Source organism: Myotis daubentonii, chromosome 18 (genome assembly GCF_963259705.1).
Source record: "Myotis daubentonii chromosome 18, mMyoDau2.1, whole genome shotgun sequence".
NCBI classification, from domain to species: Eukaryota; Metazoa; Chordata; class Mammalia; order Chiroptera; family Vespertilionidae; genus Myotis; species Myotis daubentonii.
This window is the reverse complement of record NC_081857.1, coordinates 38,626,699-38,650,202: the sequence shown is the minus strand read 5'-3', so window position 1 is coordinate 38,650,202 and position 23,504 is coordinate 38,626,699. Positions and strand designations below refer to the sequence as shown.

The window sequence follows — 23,504 nt, the reverse complement described above, 5'->3', positions numbered from 1 at the left end:
AGGCTCACTATCTCTAAAATGAGAATTTTTATTATTCCAGAGATTTATTTTCTCATGTTTTGTTTTAATTTAACCACAGATAATTATTTTGACTACACTTTATCTGCTTCTTTGTCTGTTTTTTTCCATTACACATGGGGTTTGGAATATGCAATAGTGGGAAATCCCTCACCATTTCAGTTTAGGGAGGGTGTGTGATCTTGCTGAATTTGTGCTTTCCCCCTTCCTCAGGATGTTTGATGTAGGCGGCCAAAGATCAGAACGAAAAAAGTGGATTCACTGTTTTGAAGGAGTGACAGCAATCATCTTCTGTGTGGCCCTCAGTGACTATGACCTTGTTCTGGCTGAGGATGAGGAGATGGTATGTTGGAGCCTCCATAAAAAGCCTGTCTTGTGCATCCAGGAAATGGAAACTAACTTTTAGGAAGACTTTGTGCATCCATGTGCTCATTGAATCAAAACTCACATCCCTAACTTTTTCCCTTGTCAGTGAAATTCGATTTTCAAAATATTCATTCATGCCCTATTGACTCTTAAGAGATATGACCATGAGCACATTGAGTATGTGGCAGGAGCAAGTCCTCTTATCAGCCAGTCCTTCTTCCCACCTCCTAATCTTCCAAGAATTACAAAAATGAGGACTGGCCCAGACTTTTTGTTATCAGTGTCTGACTTAATTCCACGGTTGCCATTCAGTGCTTTTAAAACTTGGTCTGTTTTTTCATGAGCAGTTGTCCACCTTTGCTTTTTGTGACTGACCCATCATCCTTTATTTCTTTCTTAGAACCGAATGCATGAAAGCATGAAACTGTTTGACAGCATTTGTAACAACAAATGGTTTACAGACACTTCAATCATTCTCTTCCTCAACAAGAAAGATCTTTTTGAGGAAAAAATAAAGAGGAGTCCATTAACTATCTGTTATCCAGAATACACGGGTAAGTGGTCATGAAAGATCTTGTTGGAAGCACCCGCCTGAGATCAACACTTAGTGACATTCCTACAACTGCCTTTTGTTTGGAACAAAGCCTGTTAGCCGTATGGGGAGTGTTTGCTGGTAGTGGAACAACATAAGTATGTGATTAGACCCCTCGAGTCTAAAGTGCTGTTCCAGACACAGATGAGTTTACAAGTGTGTTTTATATTTCTGTTCTTATTTTCTGAGGGATATAGAGAAAGAAAAAAATCAAAATTTGGCATAAATACATTCAAGAAAGTGCAAGGATAAGGTGCAATCTTTGCACTCAAGAAACTGACAGTCGTTGTAGCGAGAGATACACATGCCCACATGCAGGATTTCATTGCAGTATGAAATGTTGATGAAAGAAGAACAGAAGCAGTGGTTACCTCGATGGGGTCAGTGCAGTCTTTGTCTCGAGGAAATGACACTTAGGGTGAGACAGGAAGAGGATGAATTAGATACCACCAGGCAGACGGGGAATTTTAGGAAGAGGGAATAGCATGTATGGAGGTAAAAAGGGACATGATTTGTTCCGGAACCTGGGAGGAATTTGTTATGGCTGAGCGTTAAGTGGGGGAAGGACTGGTTGGAGAGATGGGATGCTCCTGCAGGGCCTGGTTTCTCATGCTGAGACCGTGGGGAAGGAACTATTAAAGGATTTTAATTGGGAACATGAAATCGTAGGATCTGTGCTTCAAAATGGCAATAAAGATAGATAGTAGGGGAGTTGAATTAGTAAGGACTCTCTTTGGGTGCAAATAAAAACTTTTGGTGAAGATATGGGGATATACCATAGACGTCAAGGGCAAGAGTGCAGGCATGTCTTAACAGTGCAGTTAGAACTAGGAATAGAAAGCTGTCACGAATCCCTATGTCTTTTCTCTCCTCTCTGTTTCCCACCCAGCCCCTGTGTGTTTTCTCTATTCTTCTCTCTTTACCAACTTCTTCTGCTGCTCAATTTATGTGATAAAAGATGGTTCTGCCACTGTTTCTGTATTTCCTCCATTTAAAAGACCAGGCTAGACTGGGTTCAAATTCCCCAGGTTCAGATTCCTAGGAGAGACATGGCTGCCAGGGCTGCACCACTATGACTTTTAGATCAGAGTGGGCATTTCCGAGGAAGGGGACTCTTCGCTGAGCAGACACTGTAAATGCCTTCTATGACAAGGCGAGGGTAGGGACGTGGGAAGAAGCAGAGCTACTCCCCAAGTTCTGTCTTGATTGGGTGCTGGTGCTGTGCTCTGAATTCGTATTTAGGAATGTTGGTTTTGAAGTGTCTGGAACACCCAGAGGGAGATATCTAATAGGCAGTTATTATGTTTGTCCTCTGAGCTTGGGGAGAGGTTGAGGGTTAAGGTATATTGATTGGGGATACAGTGTGGAAATGAAAATGATGACTCAGTGGATATTATAGAAAGAGGAGAGAAAAGGACCATGGATGAGATAGGAGAGTATCAGCTTCTCTTGGCAGGAGAGAAAGAAGGGTTTGTAGAGGATCCAAAAGGAAGAACCAGAAGAGCCAAAATATCACAAACTAAGAGGAGCGTTTAAGAAGTGAGGAGTGGGCAACAGTGTTGTATGCAGAACAATAAGATACACATTGGAGTGACCTCTAGTGTTGGCCGTAACTGAGAGCAGTGAGAGGAGTGATAAAAGTGGAGGATGGCCCTGGCCCGTTTGGTTCAGTGGATAGAGCGCCCACCTGTGGACTCGGGTCCCGGGTTTGGTCCCGGGTTTGGTTCCGGTCAACCGTACCTTGGTTGCGGGCACATCCCCAGTGGGGAGTGTGCAGGAAGCAGCTGATTGATGTTTCTCTCTCGTCGATGTTTCTGACTCTCTATCCCTCTCCCTTCCTCTCTGTGAAAGGTCAATAAAATATATATTTTTTTAAATAAATAAATAAAAATTTAAAAAAAGTGGAGGATGTTTGTAGGCATAGAGGTAAGAGCCTACAGCAAAAGAAAAGTTATAAAGAGTGGATGTGATGGATGGAGCGAGATTTGCAAGTGGGCAGGAAAAAAAGGAATCAAGAGTCTAGGTAGGGCCCTGGCCGATGTGGCTCAGTTGGTTGAGCGTTCCCATGCACCAAAGAATCGCTGGTTCAGTACCCAGTCAGGGCACATATCCAGGTTGTGGGTTTGCTCACTAGTCGGGATGTATGTAGGGAGGCAAACGATTGATACTTCTCACATTGATGTGTGTCTCTCTCTCTCTCCCCCTCTCCCTCTCTCTTCCCTTCCCCTCTCCCCCTCTCCTCCTCATCCCCTCTCCTCCCCCTTGCTCCCTTCCTTCTTCTCTCCCACCCTCCCTCTCTCCCTTCCTCTGTCTCTCTCAAATTAATAAAAAACATAAAAGAGTCCAGATAGGATGAGTGGGTGAACAAAGAATGGCATGTTCATGGAGCATTATTCAGCCATAAAAAGGATGCTAGCCCTGACCGGTTTGGCTCAGTGGATAGAGCGTCGGCCTGCGGACTGAAGGGTCCCAGGTTCGATTCTGGTCAAGGGCATGTACCTTGGTTGTGGGCACATCCCCAGTAGGGAGTGTGCAGGAGGCAGCTGATCGATGTTTCTCTCTCATCGATGTTTCTAACTCTCTATCCCTCTCTCTTCCTCTCTGTAAAAAAATCAATAAAAAATAAAAAAAGCAATCACTCTCAAAATTAATTTTAAAATGTTTTAAAAAAATTTAAAAAAAAAAAAAGGATGCTATTGCTGGGATGAGCTCCATAAACATTATGCTAAGTCATTGATGGCGAACCTATGACACGGGTGTCAGAGGTGACAGGCGAACTCATTTTTTGGGTTGATTTTTCTTTGTTAAATGGCATTTAAATATATAAAATAAATATCAAAAATATAAGTCTTTGTTTTACTATGGTTGCAAATATCAAAAAATTTCTATATGTGACACGGCACCAGAGTTAAGTTAGGGTTTTTCAAAATGCTGACACGCCGAGCTCAAAAGGTTCACCATCACTGTGCTAAGTGAAAGAAGCCAAATACAAAAGGTCACAATTGTGTGGTTCCTTTTATATGATACATCCAAAAAGGGCACATCCACAGAGACGGAAAGCAGATGGGTGGGCGGCTATCAGGAGATGGGTGGGGGAGTGGGATGTTTTTCTGGGGTTAACAGGCTTTGAAACTAGAGAACGGTGGTGGTGGCCTCACATTGTGAACACAGGAAACGCCACGTACTGCACACTTTGAAATGGTTGGTTATATGTTATGTGAATTTTACCTCAACTTTATAAAAGGAGTTTAGGTAGAGCAATTGAATTTGGAACCAGAGAGAAGACATCTCTAAGACCAAAGGTACAAAAATAAGTGCAGATAGCAGTAACTTTTTAAGCGAGGTGTTGAGCTAAAAGGTTAAGATAATAGTTTAAGCCCCATGGCCTCTGTTTCTCAGGGAAGTTGGAAATGTGGTCCTCTGTTCAGAGTGAGGCGGGAGGTGAGAGCTGGGTGAGTCTATATAGAAAGTAGGAGGTTGGGGCGGGGAGAAATCTTTCTTAAAGTTTCTTAGTACGTATTTTTATTGATTTCAGAGAGGAAGAGAGAGGGGGAGAGAAACATCAATGATGAGAGAGAATCATTGATGGCTGCCTCCCGCACGCTCCCTACTGGGGATCGAGCCTGCAACCCAGGCATGTGCCCTGACGGGGAATTGAACCATGACCTCATGGTTCATAGCTTGGCGCTCAACCACTGAGCCATGCTGGCTGGAAATCTTCCTTAAGACAAGTAAAAGGATTGACACTAATGTTCAGTTGGGAGTCTTCTTCACACATAGCAAAGAGCCCTGGATGTCACCGCTGTGTGTGTGTGTGTGTGTGTGTGTGACCTTCCAAGCCTTTTTTCTGTTTATTGTATCCTTCTGAAGGACTCCCAGTCCTGCTTTCCCAAGTACCAATATCTGTTCCTACCACACAGACATGTTTTTCAGTCCTCTATCGCCTTTAAATTACACAAGCCCACAGACCTGTGGGAAACCATTTCAAGCCCCTACCAAGCTATCTTCAGTTCTTTAAACATTCTGTTGAAATAACACCCTTTTCTTTGCTATTTCATGTTTATGTGCTCAGTGCTGGTATTTTTTGTTATGCTTGATGTCGGAAACAGTAGCCGCTGGTTCACAGGAATCAGTTTCTGTTGCCTTTCTCTGGCTCTGCAGCCATTTCCGAGGCTACTCTAAAGGCTCACAGGTAGAGAAGACGTGTAGGAAGCAGGTGATTAGGGTGTTAATTACAAATGTTGACAATGGGATTTGGTCCTCCCTCCCCCACCCACCTCCACCTTTAAAAAAATTACAGCATTATTGAGGTATAATTCACATACCATAAAATTGACTACTTAAAGGTGTACAATTCAGGGCCCTTTCCATTTGCATCTGTTAGTGTACCTTTGGTTCTTTAAATTATTGCATCAAGGCTCTGAGACTAAGCCCCTTAACACTGGAATGATTTTGAAAAGAAGCGTGACTTACCCTTTTGAATTATTTCACACTAGAGGCCCGGTGCACAACATTCGTGCACTCGGGGGTAGTGGGGTCCTCAGCCCAGCCTGTGCCCTTTCACAGTCTGGGAGCCCTTGGGGGAAGTCCAACTGACGGCTTAGGCTGCTGCGGAGGCGGGAGAGGCTCCCACCACCACCACTACACTTGCCAGCCGTTAGCCTGGCTTCTGGCTGAGCATCGTTCCCCCTGTGAAAGCGCACGGACCACCAGGGGCAGCTCCTGCATTGAACATCTGCCTCCTGGTGGTCAGTGTGCATCATAGCGACTGGTCATTCGGTCCATATTACCCTTTTATTATATAGGATCTCCTCAGGGAGTACAGGCTTTGTGACCGTCTAAACCAGCGGTTCTCAACCTGTGGGTTGCGACCCCTTTGAGGGTCGAATGACCCTTTCTCAGAGGTCACCTAAGACCATCGGAAAACACATATATATAATTATATATTGTTTTTGTGATTAATCACTATGCTTTAATTATGTTCAATTTGTAACAATGAAATTGGGGGTCACTACAACATGAGGAACTGTATTAAAGGGTTGCGGCATTAGGAAGGTTGAGAACCATTGTTCTAAACAATTGTGTTCTAGAAATATATGCTCCTACTCTCCTAGTTTCCTTTTATACTTCTTAGGGTTTTTTTTAGCCAAAAAGTCTAAATGAAAGGGGAAAGAGAAACAGTTTGTTTTTCTGGATCTTTGTGTATGATGATTTTGTTCAGTTTATAATGATATGAGTCCACTCTGAAGAAAAACCTAATGGTGATGATAGAAATACAAAAATGTGTCTGTATCCCATTGGCCCGCGTGCCCTCTCCTTGTTGGTAAATGAGGAGGCTCGACGTAGCTGAGTTCGGGCAGCTATTTAATTTGAACTGAGGATGTGGGGTGTCTGCCTCAGGTTCCAACACGTACGAAGAGGCAGCTGCTTACATCCAGTGCCAGTTTGAAGACCTGAACAGAAGGAAGGACACCAAGGAGATCTACACCCACTTCACCTGTGCCACCGACACCAAGAACGTGCAGTTTGTTTTTGACGCTGTCACGGATGTCATCATTAAGCACAACTTGAAGGAGTGTGGGCTTTACTGAAGCGAGTGGGCGTGGAACCAAAGGTAAAACTTGGGGCAGTGGTTCCCAGCGCTGCGGCCATGTCTCTCGACTCAGTAAACGTTCTCTAATGGAGAATGTTCTTCTTTTCCAGTTATTACATGTGGAGTATTGAGACCAGACCTCTCCTGCTGTCTCCTTGGCAGCAGCGAGCATGACCGGGACCAGGGAAGGCGGCAGCACGCAGAACTCTAGCGCTCTTTAGCACAATCTTCTGTAGTAGGGACTCTTAATTGACACGAGATGCTCAAGTCAAACATGGAATTGGACAGCCGTAAAGTATGAATCAAGACATCACTTGGATTTCAAAAGCTCAGATGTTAGAGCAGATGTGAAGTTGAGGTGCTGCATTCCAGAACTTCAATATGTAGCTTTTTTTTTCCTTGTTAACAGACCATCAGTTTATTTTTTAAGGTTTTTCCCCCCCATCAAGAATACAAAATTTTATTTGTTTGCAAAAGAATCTTTATTAAAACACACACAGTCTTAACTATGCACAAGATATGAGCAGATCATCTTGAAAATATTCCTCTTAGTAGGAACTGCTTGTTTTTTAACTCTTGGTATGGTCAGAATATAATATTTCTGTAATTGTGTAATTCTTCAGTTATCGGGACTATAACTACAGCTTTTTTGGATGAAATGTGTGTTACTATTCTGTTGAAAATACCATAATGATTTCTAAATGGTAATTACAGTGGAGAGTTCTGTCTAGCTCTTTTTTTTTTTTTTAAGCTTAGGGTGAGGGTTTACCGGGTTTATGCTGATTACCAAATTACTAAATAAATGCTTCTGTAGTATGATAAAGTCAACTTCTTGGATACAGACATACCCAGGGTAGCTGCCAATCAAATGCAAATTGCTAAATTTTATCTGTTTTTTTTTTTAATTGCTAAATTTTAAACAGAACCAGTGACTTTGCTGCTGCGTCCCTACTAAATTGACCGCTCTGATCCTTGCTTGTCTGTCTCGGTCAAAGGGAGTTTTGTCAACGATGCCCCTTGTTTTTCATCTCCTGTGGCCTTTTTTTCTGTTGGGAAACATCTAAAGTGTATGAACAGTGCATGCTTTTACTTTGTAAATGTGGTGCCAAAGCCGTTTACCATTGTTTTTATTGTAGCAATGTTAATTGTAATAATCCTTAGGACGTTCTTTTGCCGAAACCATTGCAGTTGGGGACCTTTTTCCACGTTGTCATGTGTACAGATTTTAATCTGTTACAGTGGCAGCAGTATTAAAATGATGAGTAAAGAGTCCAGGTCTGTTCCTGTTTGTCACTAGTCCTTTCTGGAAGTATTTTCTTTTGTTTCTTTTTGCCCCTGCTGAGTGTGCTTTGGCCTTTGTCTGAGTGGGTTTAGGTAAGGAGGTTCCCTGAAGGCTAGTCTTTTGGTGTGATTGTGTTGTTGAATCCTGGCCAGCCTGAGGGGCTTATGTCCCGTCTGTGTAAGTGACAGGCCGTCACAGTCCATTTCCCAGATTGACATTTTGGTCGTGGGGGGAACTGTAGTTGCCTCTGCCTGCAGGTCCTTTTGTACAATGTACAGCAAATGTCATTAAATAGTGAACGGTCCATTGCAGAGGCAGATGAAGAGAATGCATTTTGAGCAGTCCATGTCACTGGTTTAAGCAGTGCCTTTTGGAGTCCAATCTTTTAGGGTTGGATTCTGTTTCATCTTTTGATGTGATCTTTCACTAGTTTAAAAAGAAAAAAAAAAGGTTTGGTGGTCATCGAAGCTGGTTCCAAAAGTAAGCCACAGTAGTTCAGTGCCTTTATTGGTAGTTTTTGTTGTTTTTTTCTTTCTTATTCTTTTTGGAAAAGTATTACTATGTGGATGGTGAACTGTGTTATCTAACAATTTTATTTTAGTGTTGTGAAAACGACCTAAAAGAAAGAAAATTATCAGCTTTAATTGGTGATTGACTTATGCCCACAATGTAAATAGGGATGATAGTTCTTGTTTGTTTTGAATATATCTTTTCCTTATTGTATTTTGTAAATAGAATCATCTGGAAATGAGAATTGCTCCAGTGTTATTTTAACTGTAGTGTTTCTTTAGTCTGGGCTGATGGGATGGTGTTGTTGATAGCCCATAATAACAGTTAACCCCAAAAAGTTCATTATACTTTGAAATGCATTTTGTATTTTCATTTGAATATGTCTGTGTTCATTTTTAGTCCTTCTGTTAGTGAAAAGTAGTAGTTCTCCACTTTTCTGCCTCTCACACCATTTACACATGTTCTGTGTTTACATGAAGATCAACCCCCAACCCCTCCCCCATCCCAAATAACTTACCTGAATGTACATTCCTTGGCAGACACAGGGACACAGTTGAAGTCAGTGGTTTTCAAATATGCCTTAAGCCCAAATCACCTGGATCCATCTCAGAGATTGACTCCTGGCCAGCTGGCTGGCAATCCATAACTTTAAAAGGGTTATTCTGATCACCAGGCTTGCAGATCACTATTGTATCTTGAAATACAAGATTTTTTCTTATAGTTAGAATGTAGGAATGAAACATCCTATCTACTAGCCTGGAGAAAAGATTTGATATTTGTAATTAAAGAAACAAAAAGTTGCCTGTGTCTGGCGGTGAAGAATGCTGGAGAGTTGTGATGGATCGTGTTTCACAATTCAGGTTGCCAGGCTCTGGACCATCCAAGAAATCAGCACATCTAAGAAAATTAAATTGTAATAAATAAAGAACAGTATTTACTAGACCGTAGCCGGAAGGACTGCAGTAGTAGCTTCTTTTTGTTGACAGTCATATCTTTCTCGCCTGCTTAAACCTTAGACTCTATATAAAGAGGAAGCATTCTGCTTCCTGGCCAGTCTCCTCTACCTTATTAATTCAGCCTTGCAACAGATTTCACCTCCTGGCATGAAAATCCCGAAGACATTTACAGGTTTTGTAAGTGGATCTTGAGATGCCATTTTTATTTTGGACAGTTAGATTTCTAAGTGTAGTTCAGTGTATTGTTTTATTATTTCCACTAATGGATTGTTCTTTTCACAAAGTGCTGCATTCTAAGAATGGATGGACCACATTTTTAAAAACTGCTCTCTTGTCTTATTTATTTCTTATTCTATCTATTGGTTTTATTACATGCGCATTTTAGAGTATTTAAAAATAATCGCAGGTTCTTCCAATTCTTTTGCTCAACTTAATTGTGTCCGTCCATCCTTGCCATGGTTCTCCTTGTGGTGGCTGTGACTTGCTGTGGACACTGTTTGCCTGGCCTGGCTAAGCACTCCATCCGCTTATCTATCTGCTCAGCACAGCTCTGGAGTTTCCTGTTGCGGAGCTCCTTGTGGTCTGGCAGTCACATAGAAGCTAAAGTTAGTCTCATTCCAGTTAAACCCTGCCTTTGGTTGATTTTTTCCTTCCAGATGCTCAAAAAAATCACAGTGAGTCCTCTGCTCATTTATAAAACCTAAAACAGCACTTACTCCCTTCCCTCTTATCACTTGTGAAAATTTTTAGATGTGATACTGATGTGACTTAGTTGGGGTTTTTTTTTAATGTTTTTATTGACTTTTAGAGAGAAGGGAGAGGAAGAGAGATAGAAATATCGATGAGAGAGAAACATGATGGATCAGCTGCCTCTTGTATGCCCCCTACTGGGGATCAAGCTAACTCGGGCATGTGCCCTGGCGGGAATCAAACTATGACCTCTTGGTTCCTGGGTCGATGTCCACCACTGAACCACACCGGCTGGGTGTGGTACCGACTTTAACAACAAAGTTGTCTCAGTTTCCCAGTATTCTTCTCCAGGCTTCATAGTAAAATGAGAGATGTGATCTTGACCAACCACAGCTCTGGGCGTGGTTTCATGGCCATCCACACACAAGAGAAAGCCACCTATTGATCTTGCTGTCTGAGCTATTGGGAAGGAAAGGAAAGATTCGAGGCCCTGAAGAACTGCCTTCCAGGATGGTCAGGATCTTTGTTCGGTGCCTTTGTTTAGGTTTTAACCCCCTGCCCCCACCCCCACCCCCACCCCACACACACCTGCAATTTTCTCATAACCTTTTATGAGTTACTTCTACTGAGGAACACGTACTTCTGAACAAGTCCGGGCAGGACAGGGCAGTTTTCCTGGTTCTGCGTCAAGCCTGGGTCAGGCCTGTCTTCTCAGGAATAAGGTAGTGAGGAATGTCACACAGGAGTAGGTAGCGGAGAGGCACCATAAAGATGGGGACATTCCTTGGCCAGGCTACTTTTTATTTGCCAGTAAGCAGCACTTTTTGTACATGACTTAGAGTATCTAGTTTTTACACAAAATTAAGACAAAACAAGAAACTGGGACTTGTAAACATTTATTTCACTGCATTTATTTATGCGTTGGAAATGGAAAGATTCACACACCACACTAAAAATAAAATCCTGTGACAGAGCTAACTGTAAATGTAATGCCATGAATCTACCATTCATGGATGAAGAGCGCAGCTGGCCTGAACTGGAGTGAAAGTCTTTTCTGAGGCATCTGGGACAGGGTGGGTAAGGGGAGTGATGGAGGGTCCAGTAGTAAAGGCTGTGTGTGCCCGGCGCTGTTGTTTGCCTGAAGTCTCGTGGGAATCAGCAAGGTAGCAGCGATCATAAAATAATTAGCAAGGACACAGCTGGACACAGCATCTCAGTGTACGAGCATTCACTAAGCTGTGAGGTTTGAGAGCTGGAATATTAAATTTTGTACAATTGGATTTTTCTATCTCCTAACTTCTATTATCCTCCGTTGTGTACCCATCTTCCATGTATGAGAGATTCCCCCAGGAGACATAACAAGTCACAAGACATTACCTGTTCTAATTGTTCGTTCTTGCTCCTGTAGGATGAAGGCCCTGAGGCCCCAGAATCTTAGGAGGTTGGAGGGTTGTTCTGTGTGCCGGATTCTGTTTCCCCCGTTTCCAACCAGCTATGGAATCTTTGGGTCTTATATCCCTGTTCTGTGAACTAAAAGTGGGCTTAGTTCTAGCTCCCAACTCTGATGTTCCATGGTTCTCATCACATAGAAATGACATTTAAAGGTGCTTTGTAAATATTCGTGATACTCAAGCTACACTGCAGTCCGGAGCTGCTCATCTTGTCTCAGCATCTCAATGTCCCATATTCATTTTAAAGACCTGAAATGAAGTTCAACTATATGCGGAGCAGGTGAAAGGCCTGTTTTTTTGTGTGTTATTTTAACATATATTTGTATTGATTTCAGAGAGGAAGGGAGAGGGAGAGAAAGATAGAAACATCAATGATGAGAGAGAATCATCGATCGGCTGCCTCCTGCACCCAGGCATGTGCCCTGACCAGGAATTGAACCATGACACCTCCTTGTTGTAGGTTGATGTTCAATGAAAGGTCTTTGTTTTATTTTCTGTTCACACCATTGCTTACTTTTTCATGACCAGAGGGCATCAAAAGGTTGTCAGTTCAATTCTTGGTCAGGATACGTGCCAGGGTTGCAGGCTCAGTCCCCAGTCCGGGGAGCGTGCAGGAGGTGGCTGATGGATGTTTTGCTCTCACAGTGATGTTTCTGTCTCTTTCAAAAAAATCAGTAAAAAAATCTTTTTTAAAAAAAAATTCCACAATGTGGTATGATTGGGGGGAAGTGGATTAAGTGGGATACATTTGCATGGGAGGCCTGTGTGACAGGTCACAGCTGCAGCGAGGATTCTAACCCCATGCTTCAGAGCTGCAAAGACAGACCTGTACTCTGTGTGTTGGCTTCCTTTGTAAATCTCCGAACTTAATGCCATTTAAATATCCTGAGAAGGGCCCATAGGACTCATTAGACTGCCAGAGGGATCCATATTCTATATAATAAAGAGCTAATATGATAATTAGACTGGACGGTGGGCCAACCTTCTGGAACAACCAGTGGGCAGGGCCGCGAGGCAGCCGAGCTGCAAGGGCCGAGCCCCTTGCACAAATTTCGTGCATTGGGCCTCTAGTACAAAAAATCAAAAACCACAACAAAAACCTCAGAACCCCTGTATGTAGAATTAAAGCAAACAGGTAAGTCATGGTTGGAGCAAGCCATTTAGAAAAGTCCCTGAACAGCTCTTGGATACAAGAAGTCTTACCCAGATTTTTTCTTTGACTTGAGTTTTGGTTTGTTTCCTTTTTAAAAAATACTTCTTTATTGATTTGGGAAGGAGAGAGAGAGAGAGAGACAGAAACATCAATGATGAGAGAGAATCTTTGATCGGCTGCCAGTGTCGGGGATCGAGCCTGCACCCGGGCATGTGCTCTGACCCGGAATCAAACCGTGACCTCCGGGTTCATAGATGGACGCTCAGCCACTGAGCCACGCCGGCCAGGCTTTGGCTTAAGTTTTTTTGTGTGTGTGTGGGTTTTTTTTGCGGGCGCCAGGACCAACGATCACCAGCTGCCCAAGTACCAAGAAATTATGCTTCCGAAATCTCTCGATGTCGATTCCGCACATAGAGCAATCAGGCTGCTCTACATATGCCACTCACGACAAAAGCCCTTTTTTTGGCTTAAGTTTTTAAGTGGCAGTAGGCAGAGTCGTTTTCCTTCGTTCTCCCAAGTTGGTTTCTTTTCAAGGATTCAGACTCGTGAATGAATCCAATTTTAACAGCTGCAGTGTCGTCTTCAGTGTGTTTTAAGCTCATATGGTTCCCTAGTATCAACACTGCTGGTAGCAGCCTCGGTGTGAATGTGTGCTTCTGGCAAAGAGTGTATTTTCATTTTAATTGGCACGTTCTTCGAGATACTAAATCTTGCTGCCAAGAGCCTTCCTCACTGGTAGCTGTAAAAATGCTAAATCCACCCTTCACCGCTCCTGTCAAGATAAATGCAAGCTGCGTCTCCCCTCGAAGGCGTTCAGAGGAATAATTTGCTTAGTGGTCTGTTTGGGAAGATGTTTCCAGCCAGACGTTACAGGGACCCACCCAACTGCAAAGATGTTTATTGTCTAAAGCAAGATCCGCTGCCTTTTTCTTTTTTTCTTTTAATATAGTTTATTGATTTTTTTTTACAGAGAAGAAGGGAGAGGGACAGAGAGCCAGAAACATCGATGAGAGAGATCGATCACCTGCCTCCTGCATGCCCCCCAGTGGGGATGTGCCCGCAACCAAGGTACATGCCCTTGACCGGAATCGAATCCACTGAGCCAAACCGGTTCGGCTCGCTGCCTTTTTTATTATGAAACAAATAGCAGTTGAAATGAGAATTTTAGGATTGCTCACTTGTTCTAGATTCTATGGTAGAGGAGTAGCAGCAATAAAATCATTAATACTCCAAGCTTACTTAGAAAGTGTCCTGTATAGCTGAGAAACAGTTACCTATAGATAAAGGGAACTCGGTCTTTTGGGGGTCAGAGGGGTAGTCTGCTTAATAAAAGGATTGTTCTTCTATATGTGCCTTCAAAACTAACACCTCTATTCAGTGACCTGGATGTCTGAGCTAAGGCATATAGAGGGAGGTCAGTTAGTAAAAAGGGGTGGTAGGGTTATCAAGGTTTTGTTTTTAATTGATTTTTGCTGTTTTGCTTGGGCTAGTTCATCAAAAAACCTGGTATTGATTGTCATAAATGGCAGCATTTACATAGGATTTCTTTCTGTGACTCTAACCACAGAGCCTTTCTGTGCCTTCCCTGCAGTTAGGTTTGTGATCATCAGAAGAGCCCCGTGAAGTAGTAGAGGAGTTCCCTTCACTTTACAGGGAGGGACTCGAGGCCTGAGAAATGAAATGTTTAAGTTTTGCCGTGAGTTGCAGAACCGGTCCTGGAGCCTGGGTCTTCTGGCTCCTGGCCTCGGGCTCTTTAAACTCACTGGCTACGCTGCTTTGAAAAGAATGTGCGAGAGACCGTCCAGGCATGTATACCTCACTGCCAAGGGAGCACGCATTCATTCCCCATCTCACAGTGTCGTGACCGGACATTTTCTGCTCAAAATCGCCCAGATTCCAAGCCTGTTCGTGGAAGAGACACGTGGGAAGTGATGGAGATTAGAAGAGCCCGCAGTCCTTGAGGTTTTCTTTGATGATAATATCTGTAACTGCGTCAAAGACAAATTTGACGTTTTGCGTGTCCGTAGCGCAGGTCATGTGACTGTAGATTTCTTTGACATCTTTTCGCATGTTGAGGTCAAGGAACTGGCTCTTGATATAATTCCCTGCATCCTCATAAGAGTTGTTCCCTGGTTTTCCAGAAAAATAGTGAAGAAATGGGATAAATTAACCCTTAGTTGCTCACTTACTTTTTAGGTGACTGACTTGACCCTCAAAGTGTTACGAGTCAAAACAAACGCTGTTTTGAAGGCAAGGCCGCTCCTATACTGCACTCCAGTGTTTCTCGCTTGAGTTGAGCAAAGAAATCGAGGTGAGAGCTGCCTATGTCTCCACCCTTGGTTTCTGGTAGATTCCGTTGGAATAGGCAGTCGGTGGCCCTCCTGCATCTGACATCTGCTCTGTTCCAGAGACACCTGAATGTAAACCTAGCTCTATCCACTGAGCTTACCAGCTAGGGTGACGATTCTTTCTCATCATTGAGGTTTCTAACCCTCCCTCCCTCTCCCTTCCTCTCTCAAAGCAGTAAAAATAAACTTGGACAACCTGGAACTGGATGCCCAGGTTTCTCAGCTGAGACAGCCAAGTGTCACTTGGACATCACAGAGCTCCCGAGAGGAAGGAGAGCTAAGGGAGAAGGAGTCATCAACTTGGCACAGGCAGGGGGTTTACTGAGTGCTCCTCAGAGGCAAGTTCCTTCCTGTCTCCTTGCTGTGGGGATTGGCACCACCAGGCATCACTAAGAAAGCCTTACCTTGTCCCCAGCCCTGACACCTACCATCATACTCTGGGAAGCAAATGCTGAGATGCACCTTCTTGATTTTTTCCTCAAAGAGGTCCTTCTTGTTGAGAAAGAGGACAATGGACGTGGCCGCGAAGAACTTGTGGTTGCAGATGCTGTTGAACAGGTGCAAGGACTCATGCATACGATTCTAGGGGAGGAAATACAGCAGAGACACCAGGCTGGGCTTAGGGGATGGGTGTTTGCCCCCTGCTCTGGGAGACACGAGTGCCAAATGCCAAAAGCAAGATGGGGAACAGGCCGAAACCGGTTTGGCTCAGTGGATGGAGCGTCGGCCTGCAGACTGAAGGGTCCCGGGTTCGATTCCGGTCAAGGGCATGTGCCTGGGTTGCGGGCGCTTCCCCGGTGGGGGATGTGCGGGGGGCGGCTGGTCGATGTTTCTCTCTCATCGATGTTTCTGACTCTCTGTCTCTCTCCCTTCCTCTCTGTAATAAATCAATAAAATATATTAAAAAAAAAAAAAAGATAGGGAACAGCTTCTCCCTCTAGAACAGCCAACAGACTCTGGCTTCCTCCTGCTCTTCCTATCCTGGCCGTGTGACGGGAGGATCATCGCGCTTTTCTGGGTCTGTCTCCCTATCTCGTAGGGTTATTACACAGGTTAAATGAGGTCATGTGTGGAACGTGCCCGTGATCGTGAAGGCCATGAATGTCACGCAGGTCTTTGGGAGCCAGGGCACACTAAGGATTGTGACATCCGCACGCGCTACTACCCAGGGTTGAGACTGGGCCCTTGTTAGCATGTGCCCATTTGCGTCTCCAGGATGGGTTTTTGGGTTTTTTTTGTTTTTTAATATATTTTATTGATTTTTTACAGAGAGGAAGGGAGAGAGATAGAGTCAGAAACATGGATCAGCCGCCTCCTGCACATCTCCTACTGGGGATGTGCCTGCAACCCAGGTATATGCCCTTGACCGGAATCGAACCCGGGACCCTTCAGTCCGCAGGCCGACGCTCTATCCACTGAGCCAAACCGGTTCCGGCTCCAGGATGGTTTTGGTGGGCTTCTGTGATGGGGTCCTGGGTCTCAGTTTGGGCAGGAATGTAAGTGGTGCCGAACGGTGAGGGCGGGAGAGCCCGGTGCCGCACCACACGCACTTCCGCCATTTCCTTCTCTGGGCGCCTCTTTGAGCGAGGAGAACGGGGGCTGTGTGTCTGCAGAGCCCAGAGGGCCGGGCCAGCCTGGTCTCGGGGAGCAGGCCACTGGGGTCTTGAAGGGTGCTCTTAGCTAACTTGGCTCCATCTTTTCCTCTACTGAGAAAGAAAACAAACGTAACGTGCAGCCTTCTGTCATTGCGAAGACCCTGCAAAACCGTCAGGCCTCGTAGACTTGAAGAGCTCTTGGGAAATGAGCGGCCCCGTGAGACGTTTCGCCAGAAGGTATCTAGGGTGCCCGGATGGAACGTGATCTAAGGAGACGGGAGAGAACCTGGAGCAGGGGCTAGGAGCCACTCACCACCTCGTCGTCTTCCACCAGCACCATGTCGTAGGCGCTGAGGGCCGCACAGAAAATGATGCACGTGACTCCCTCAAAGCAGTGGATCCACTTCTTCCTCTCCGACCTCTGCCCTCCCACATCGAACATCCTGAGGGCGGAAAGCTGTCCTCCAGGCATGTGCGGGGATGGCCCCAGGTCTGGTGTCCACCCCCAGGGAGGCAGCAGGTGGCAGTGCGAGGGACAGGGCAGGACACTGATTCAGGTGGGCTTTAGTGAAGGTCAGGGCGCACGCCCGTGCCCTCTGATGTCAGAGGTGCTTTTGGGGTACCACGTTCTCACCTGAAGTTCAAGTCTTTGACGGAAAACTTGGTCTCGATGATGCCTGTGGTTTTGACTCTGGATCGCAGCACATCTTGCTCATTGGGGAGGTAGTCGGGGGCCGCAATCCGGTCTAGTTGGTTCAGGTAGCTAGAGAGCAGTGGTTGGCATCGGTGACATTAAATTTTCACAGCGAAGGCCAAGAAAGGTCAAGAACCTTACCCAGAGGCATACAACTAACTTGGCGGTAGAACCAGGACTAGAATCCATATTGTTAAAGCTCTTTAGGTCCTCGGGTCTCTCCACCAGAGACAGTGTGGTGTGGGCTGGGGGCCACGTCCGTTTGAGGCAGCGGTTCTGCCCCATTGAAGTCACGTCAGGTAACTTCCATGCATTTCCCCTGGCTAAAGGGCTTTCTAGACTCTCGAATGAGGTGTGGTGGTTTTAAAGGTGCCAGGAGTTCCATCAAAAACATAGGAGTGGGTTAGGAAACTAGCACACATGAGACGCGCGTCACCGCAACGTTTATATTCTGAATCAAGTTGGAACCGTTGGCATATTGGGGCAACTTGAATGAACACTGACTTGGCTACTTGATGACATTAAGGAATTTTAAATATTTAGTTGTGATTATGTTGTGATTTATTTTTAAAAAGAGCCCTTATTTTTAGAGATACATAATGAAATGTTTAGGATGAAACGGTAAGATATCTGGGATTTACTTCAATATAATCCAGTGGGGGATGAAGATAAAATGAAATAAGGTGGCCATGAGTTGACAACAGTGAAAGCCTGGTGATGCGTTGTATTATTCTACTTTTGTATATGTTTGCCAGTTACCATTTTTTTAAAAGTTCAAAAAAGAAGGTGGTGGCAGGAGGAAGGCAGATGTGAAGTGAAGGGACCGAGAGAAAGAGAGAAGGAAAGTTAACACCGGTTCCTACTGTATGCCAGGAATTTCATGTTTACATTCTCATTTGAACCTGACTGGCGTGGCTCAGTAGTTGAGTGTTGACCTGTGAACCAGGAGGTCACGGTTTGATTCCTGGTCAGGACACATGCCCAGGTTGGGGGTTTGATCCCCAGTGTGGGGCGTGCAGGAGGCAGCCGATCCATGCTTCTCTCTCATCATTGATGTTCTATCTCTCCCTCTGCCTTCCTCTCTGAAATCAGTAATAAATAAATAAATTAAGCAATAGGGAGCGTGGGAGCTGTGGCCCATGTCCTGACCTAAAGGCATTCCGTTCCGAGCACAAGTAAAATACCACTGAGGCCCAACAGGCAACAGGCCAAGTTCAGTCCCTGGGTCTCCCAGCTTTCAGTGCCTGGAACTTCAGGCCAGTGTGATGTCCCCTAGAAGGTGACGGACGCCTCGTCCCGCCCCGTCCCCAGCGAGCCTTACTAGGCTGCCGAGTCATTGAGCTGGTACTCCGCCGCTCTGTCGAAGCAGGCCTGCACCCCGCCGTCCTGCCACAGCCTCCTGATCACCTCCACCAGCTCGGGGGGCATGGTGCCCTCCTCCAGGGAGTCGGCCAGGTTGTTGAGCTGCCGCCCGTCATCCTGTAAGGCAGAACCCTGGCTGAGAACCACAGGGAGTCCTGGCTTCCCAGGAGGCCTCTGGGAATTCTGCTGGAAGGGCGGCACTTTGCATCGCTCCCAAAGCCCCCTGAGCCGGAGGCAGTGTCCAGGGCAGAGTCCACCTAAGAAAACACTAATTTCTGAGTGGGCTTCCGAGATGCAGAGGGTGGCCACGCACCCAGTCCTGGGGTGCCCACCGGAGGGCAGAGGGCCCAGGGGCTTCCTCTGGGTGTCTCCATCCTCCACCCTTGGGCCAGAGCATGCGCCCCAGCACGTGCCCTCTGCTTCGTGGAGACCGCGCATTCGCAGGGCAGACTGACGGAGAGGTGGGCACGAGGGAAGGCAGCAGCCTGTCACCTTTGTGAGGTGTAGGAAAAGGCCAACCCTGGAACGAGGGATCGAGCTTGTCACAGTCCCACGGCTGGGCGAGGAGCCCAAGGAGCTATTTAAATGGTAAAGTAAGGCAAAGAACACATTACGGTACAGGTAGGGAGTGCAGCCCAGCTGGCGTGGCTCAGGGGTTGAGCATTGACCTAGGAACCAGGAGGTCACGGTTCGATTCCCCGTCAGGGCACATGCCCGGGTGGTGGGCTCGATCCCCAGTGTGAGGCCTGTAGGAGGCAGCCAATCAATCATTCTCATCATGGATGTTTCTCTCTCTCTCTCCCTTACCCTCTGAAATCATTAAAAACACATTTTTTAAAAGGCAGGAATTGCCTGCTTCTCCAGATGTGCACCTGCCTTCCGAACTAAAAAGATTGGAAACTCAGCAGGTGGGATTCTAGTTACACCAACTTTTCGGACCCGGGGTTCCTCCCAGCCTGTTGGCCGCTGGTCTGCTCCTTGTTAGCCTACCTCTCCCTCCAGGCTTACCCCATCCCGTCGGGCACCTACCGCACAGCTCAGCTGGGCATAGTCGATGCCCAAGGTGGACATGGCGCGGACGATGGCCAGGATGGACTGCAGCACGTTGCCGTAGATGACGGACTTGTACTCCAGGCATTCCTCCGGCGAGTAGCCGTCCTGGTGAATGATCCTGCGGGAGTGGCCCGGCCCTCAGCGGGGCCTGAGCAGCCAGGCCTAGGGCTGCGGATCTGGGAGGCTCTACAGCAGTGGTTCCCAGTGTGGGCACACGCCCCACAGGGGGGCAATTCGAGAATGAGGTATTCACGGTGCATTTTTTTCATTTCTTATGGTTCTGGGGGCCTCATATACAGCATATAAATATATATATTGTGCCCTGGCCGGTTTGGCTCAGTGGATAGAGTGTCAGCCTGCAGACTGAAGGGTCCCCGGTTTGATTCCGGTCAAGGGCACATGCCTGGGTTGCGGGCTCGATCCCCAGTAAGGGGCGTGCAGGAGGCAGCCGATCAATGATTCTCATCATTGATGTTTCTCTCTCCCTTCCTCTCTAAAATCAATAAAAATATATAAAATATATGTATATATAGTATTGTGATATATTTATGCATTTCAGTTCTCTGTTATATATATGTTTTGAAACTGCTATTTTTTCATATCACTTCATATTTTTTTAAACAATTTTTTAGGGCTTTCTTCCTCAGTACTTCAGCTGTCCTTTTGTTCTTTTATTTTTGTCTTTCACGGGTGTCATGTTCTTTGGAAGCTTGTTTAGACCAAGTGAATGGCCTTTTAGGCTTCCTCCACGTGAGTAGGATTCACTTTTTGAATAGTAAGAATTCTAGCCCTGACCGGTTTGGCTCAGTGGATAGAGCGTCGGCCTGCGGACTGAAAGGTCCCAGGTTCGATTCCGGTCAAGGGCATGTACCTTGGTTGTGGTCACATCCCCGGTTGGGGGTGTGCAGGAGGCAGCTGATCAATGTTTCTCTCTCTGATCGATGTTTCTAACTCTCTATCCCTTTCCCTTCCTCTCTGTGAAAAATCAATAAAAAAACATATATTTAAAAAGAAAAAAAAAGAATTCTATGTCGGGAGGGTGGGGGGCATCAGGGTTTTAGAGATGATTAGGTGGGACGTGGCCAGAAAGGCTTGGAACCACTGCTCTAAAGGTTCATAAGAACCTGATCTCTGTTCCAGAGTGGAGAGTTAGAGGCAAGGGGTGCAGAGGGGCGTGGGTCCCTTCTATTGACATCAGGGTTCCTTAAGGCCCAGGCGCCCCTCCTGGCCCTGCCACTCCCGCGCCCACCCCGTCCTCCGGGGGCTTCGCTCACTCACTTCATCTGCTTGACGATGGTGCTCTTCCCCGACTCCCCGGCCCCTGCGGGAGAAGTGCCCTTGCTCCAGATGTGCACCAGCCTCACCCCCACCCCCACCCCCGTCCGCCCCTCCCCCCTACGGGGCACAGCACGGGGAGGAGGGCTGCCAGCCTGAGCTCAGGCCATGCACAGCGGGGTCCTCGCTCCGCATGGTGGGTGTCTGGGCTGGGGCTCTTGGTTGGGGAGGGGTCTCCCGCGCATTGAGAGTGTCCAGCAGGTTCCGGGCCACCACCCACTGGCCGTCAGTGGCACTCCATGCTCACAGTCGTGACAGCCACACGTGCCACCAGACATTTCCAGATGTCCCCATGGGCGGGGCGGGGGCAGCCTCCTTGGAACCCAGGTAGTCGGGGAATTCCTTGACCACCCCCTTCTCTCCGACCCTTTCACTCAGGAGCGAGAACTCGGGCAGGATTGGAGGGAGCTGGATCCCTTCACTGAAATGCTGTTTTTTTCCATCGTGGAGTTTCCTTTATTGACAAAAATGCCCTAATATCCTCCTTCACGCTCCGCTCTCCCTCCATCGACACCCACAACCCTCCGGCCCTCCCCCCCCCCCCCGCCTGGGCTGCTTGCTCTAGTCTAAGCGGCTTATCCTGAAGGTGGAAGAAACTGATTAGGCTTAAAAGATCCCAGCTGGCCGAAACCAGTTTGGCTCAGTGGATAGAGCGTCGGCCTGCGGACTGAAGGGTCCCAGGTTCGATTCCGGCCAAGGGCATGTACCTGGGTTGCGGGCACATCCCCAGTGGGAGATGTGCAGGAGGCGGCTGATCGATGTTTCTCTCTCATCGATGTTTCTAACTCTCTATCTCTCTCCCTTCCTCTCTGTAAAAAATCAATAAAATATATTTAAAAAAAAAAAAAAAAAAAAGATCCCAGCTGGCCATGCTCTTCCCCTGCCTCCCTCCTCGGGGCCCAGGGACAGAGGTGTGCTCCTCCAGGGTGTCCCCAGGGCCAGGCCACACGCCCGCAGGGTGGGGCGGGCCCGGGCTTGCACACCTGCCCAGCTGCCTTCTGCACGGCCCCACCCGCCCGGCGGCCACTGTGGTTTTCCTGAGCCAGGTGGCCGAGCTCTACTGTCTTGGTTCTATTTACAGCCGCGACTTGTGTCTGCCTGACCACCCAGGTGCTGGTCTCTCTTCAGCCCAAACCCCTCATCTGCTTAGGAGCTCCTCAGGGTAGGAGCCTCCAGCTGAAGGCCCGGCCTCCCCTGGGGCGCCTGCTCCTGCTGTTTTTACCGAGAGCGAGAAGGAGCCGGGCCTCGGCAAGTGGGCCGTCCCTGCGCCTACATGACACCGACGGTACACAAGGCAGGCCTTGCACGTCCGCCATCCTCCGGAGTCCTGGACGCCGAGTCCTCTGGCTGCGTGTGGGGCCCCGTCCGCAAGCCCAGGTGTTGGGTTCGGTTAGGTTCAGAGATGGGCGGGGCCATCCTGGCCCTGGTTCTGCTCCTGGTCCAAGGACTAGCAGAACCATCCCAGCGGGCTTCGGCACCTGCATCTAGAGCTCCTGACCCCCCAGCCCGAGACTGGAATGGGAGCGGGACAGGGACCTGCCTGTCCTCCCGCCTGTGGGGTGGGCTGGAGCCCATCTCCGCCCGGACTCCGGCTAAGCTGGACGGAGCGGGCCATCTCCTTCCCCGGCTCATCTCCCCACCGCCTCACCCAGCAGCAGCAGCTTGACGGTCTTGGCCTCCTTGTCTGCGTCCTCCTGCAGCTTCCGTTCTAGCTCCTTGGACCGCTTGGCCAGCTGTCTGTCCTCAGCACTGACTCCGCTCCCCATGGCCCCCTGTCTCCTCCGGCGGCTTCTCCTCTGGGGTCTCCGGGTCTGGGAGGAGGAAGGTAAGGGAGCAGTAAACTGGGGTGGAGTGTCAGATCCGCAGGCCTGAGAGGCGGGTCTGCAGGGGCCTGGGGAGGGAGGTCTCGTCCCTGCCCCAGCTGGAGAGCTGCGTAGGCTGGGGATTGCGGCCTTTACATCCAGCGCTGTGATGGCCAAGCCAATTAAGAGCTCAGTATGGCAAAGGGCAAAGACTCCGTGTTTCTGTGACCAGGGAGGTAGCCTGCTGGGTTCGGACACAGGAGAACAGGGTGCGGGTGCCCCTCCTTTTCAGGGGCTGACCCCCTAAAAGTCTCTTTCACAGAGATTCTGGGGTCTTGTTTCAGGCACCGAAGCACACCCCTCCGTCTTCCATCGCCGCAGGCGGCCCTGGGGAGCTGCCCTTCCTTGGGAAGATTAGAAATGTTCTTTCCAGCCCGGCTGGCGAGGCTCAGTGGTTGAGCCTTGATCTATGAACCAGGAGGTCAAGGTTGGGTTCGAGTCCCGGTCAGGGCACATGCCCGGGTTATGAGCTCAATCCCCAGTGGGAGGCATGCAGGAGGCAGCCGATCAATGATTCTCTCTCATCATTGATGTTTCTCTCTCTCTCCCTCTCCCTTCCTCTCTGTAATCAATAAAAATACATTAAAAATAAAAAAGAAATGCAGACACTGAGGCCGTACCCCAGACCTTCTCAGAAGCTCCCT

The 23,504-nt window shown here is 47.4% G+C and overlaps 2 protein-coding genes, 1 long non-coding RNA gene and 1 other non-coding gene across 5 annotated transcripts in view; 2 read left to right on the top strand and 2 right to left on the bottom strand.

Annotated features, from left to right (window-relative positions):
- GNAI3 (G protein subunit alpha i3) overlaps window positions 1-7,841 on the top strand; it is a 37,718-nt gene extending 29,877 nt beyond the window's left edge. Inside the window, exons 6-9 of one of the 2 annotated variants that reach the window (XM_059673668.1) lie at window positions 232-361; window positions 785-938; window positions 6,377-6,590; window positions 6,680-7,841. In XM_059673668.1, the coding sequence (XP_059529651.1) occupies window positions 232-361; window positions 785-938; window positions 6,377-6,567 (475 nt within the window). In that variant the 3' untranslated portion in view covers window positions 6,568-6,590; window positions 6,680-7,841. Of the gene's footprint in view, window positions 1-231; window positions 362-784; window positions 939-6,376; window positions 6,597-6,679 lie in introns of both variants that reach the window. The other variant, XM_059673669.1, reaches the window with a different exon arrangement.
- Window positions 945-3,635, top strand: LOC132220511 (uncharacterized). Its single transcript, XR_009449800.1, has 2 exons — window positions 945-2,641; window positions 2,903-3,635. It is a non-coding gene; the product is annotated as an uncharacterized LOC132220511 (long non-coding RNA).
- A 5,098-nt stretch (window positions 7,842-12,939) lies between the features above and the next one.
- LOC132221447 (U11 spliceosomal RNA) lies at window positions 12,940-13,073 on the bottom strand. The gene has a single exon (XR_009449994.1). It is a non-coding gene; the product is annotated as a U11 spliceosomal RNA (small nuclear RNA).
- A 1,430-nt stretch (window positions 13,074-14,503) lies between these two features.
- On the bottom strand, window positions 14,504-22,764 carry GNAT2 (G protein subunit alpha transducin 2). Its single transcript, XM_059673671.1, has 8 exons — window positions 22,647-22,764; window positions 20,942-20,984; window positions 19,640-19,781; window positions 18,570-18,727; window positions 17,189-17,317; window positions 16,868-16,997; window positions 15,388-15,541; window positions 14,504-14,740 (listed from the first exon to the last, which is right to left on the bottom strand). The coding sequence occupies exons 1-8, from the start codon at window positions 22,762-22,764 to the stop codon at window positions 14,550-14,552; spliced, it is 1,065 nt and encodes a 354-aa protein (XP_059529654.1). The 3' UTR covers window positions 14,504-14,549.
- Window positions 22,765-23,504: the final 740 nt, after the last annotated feature.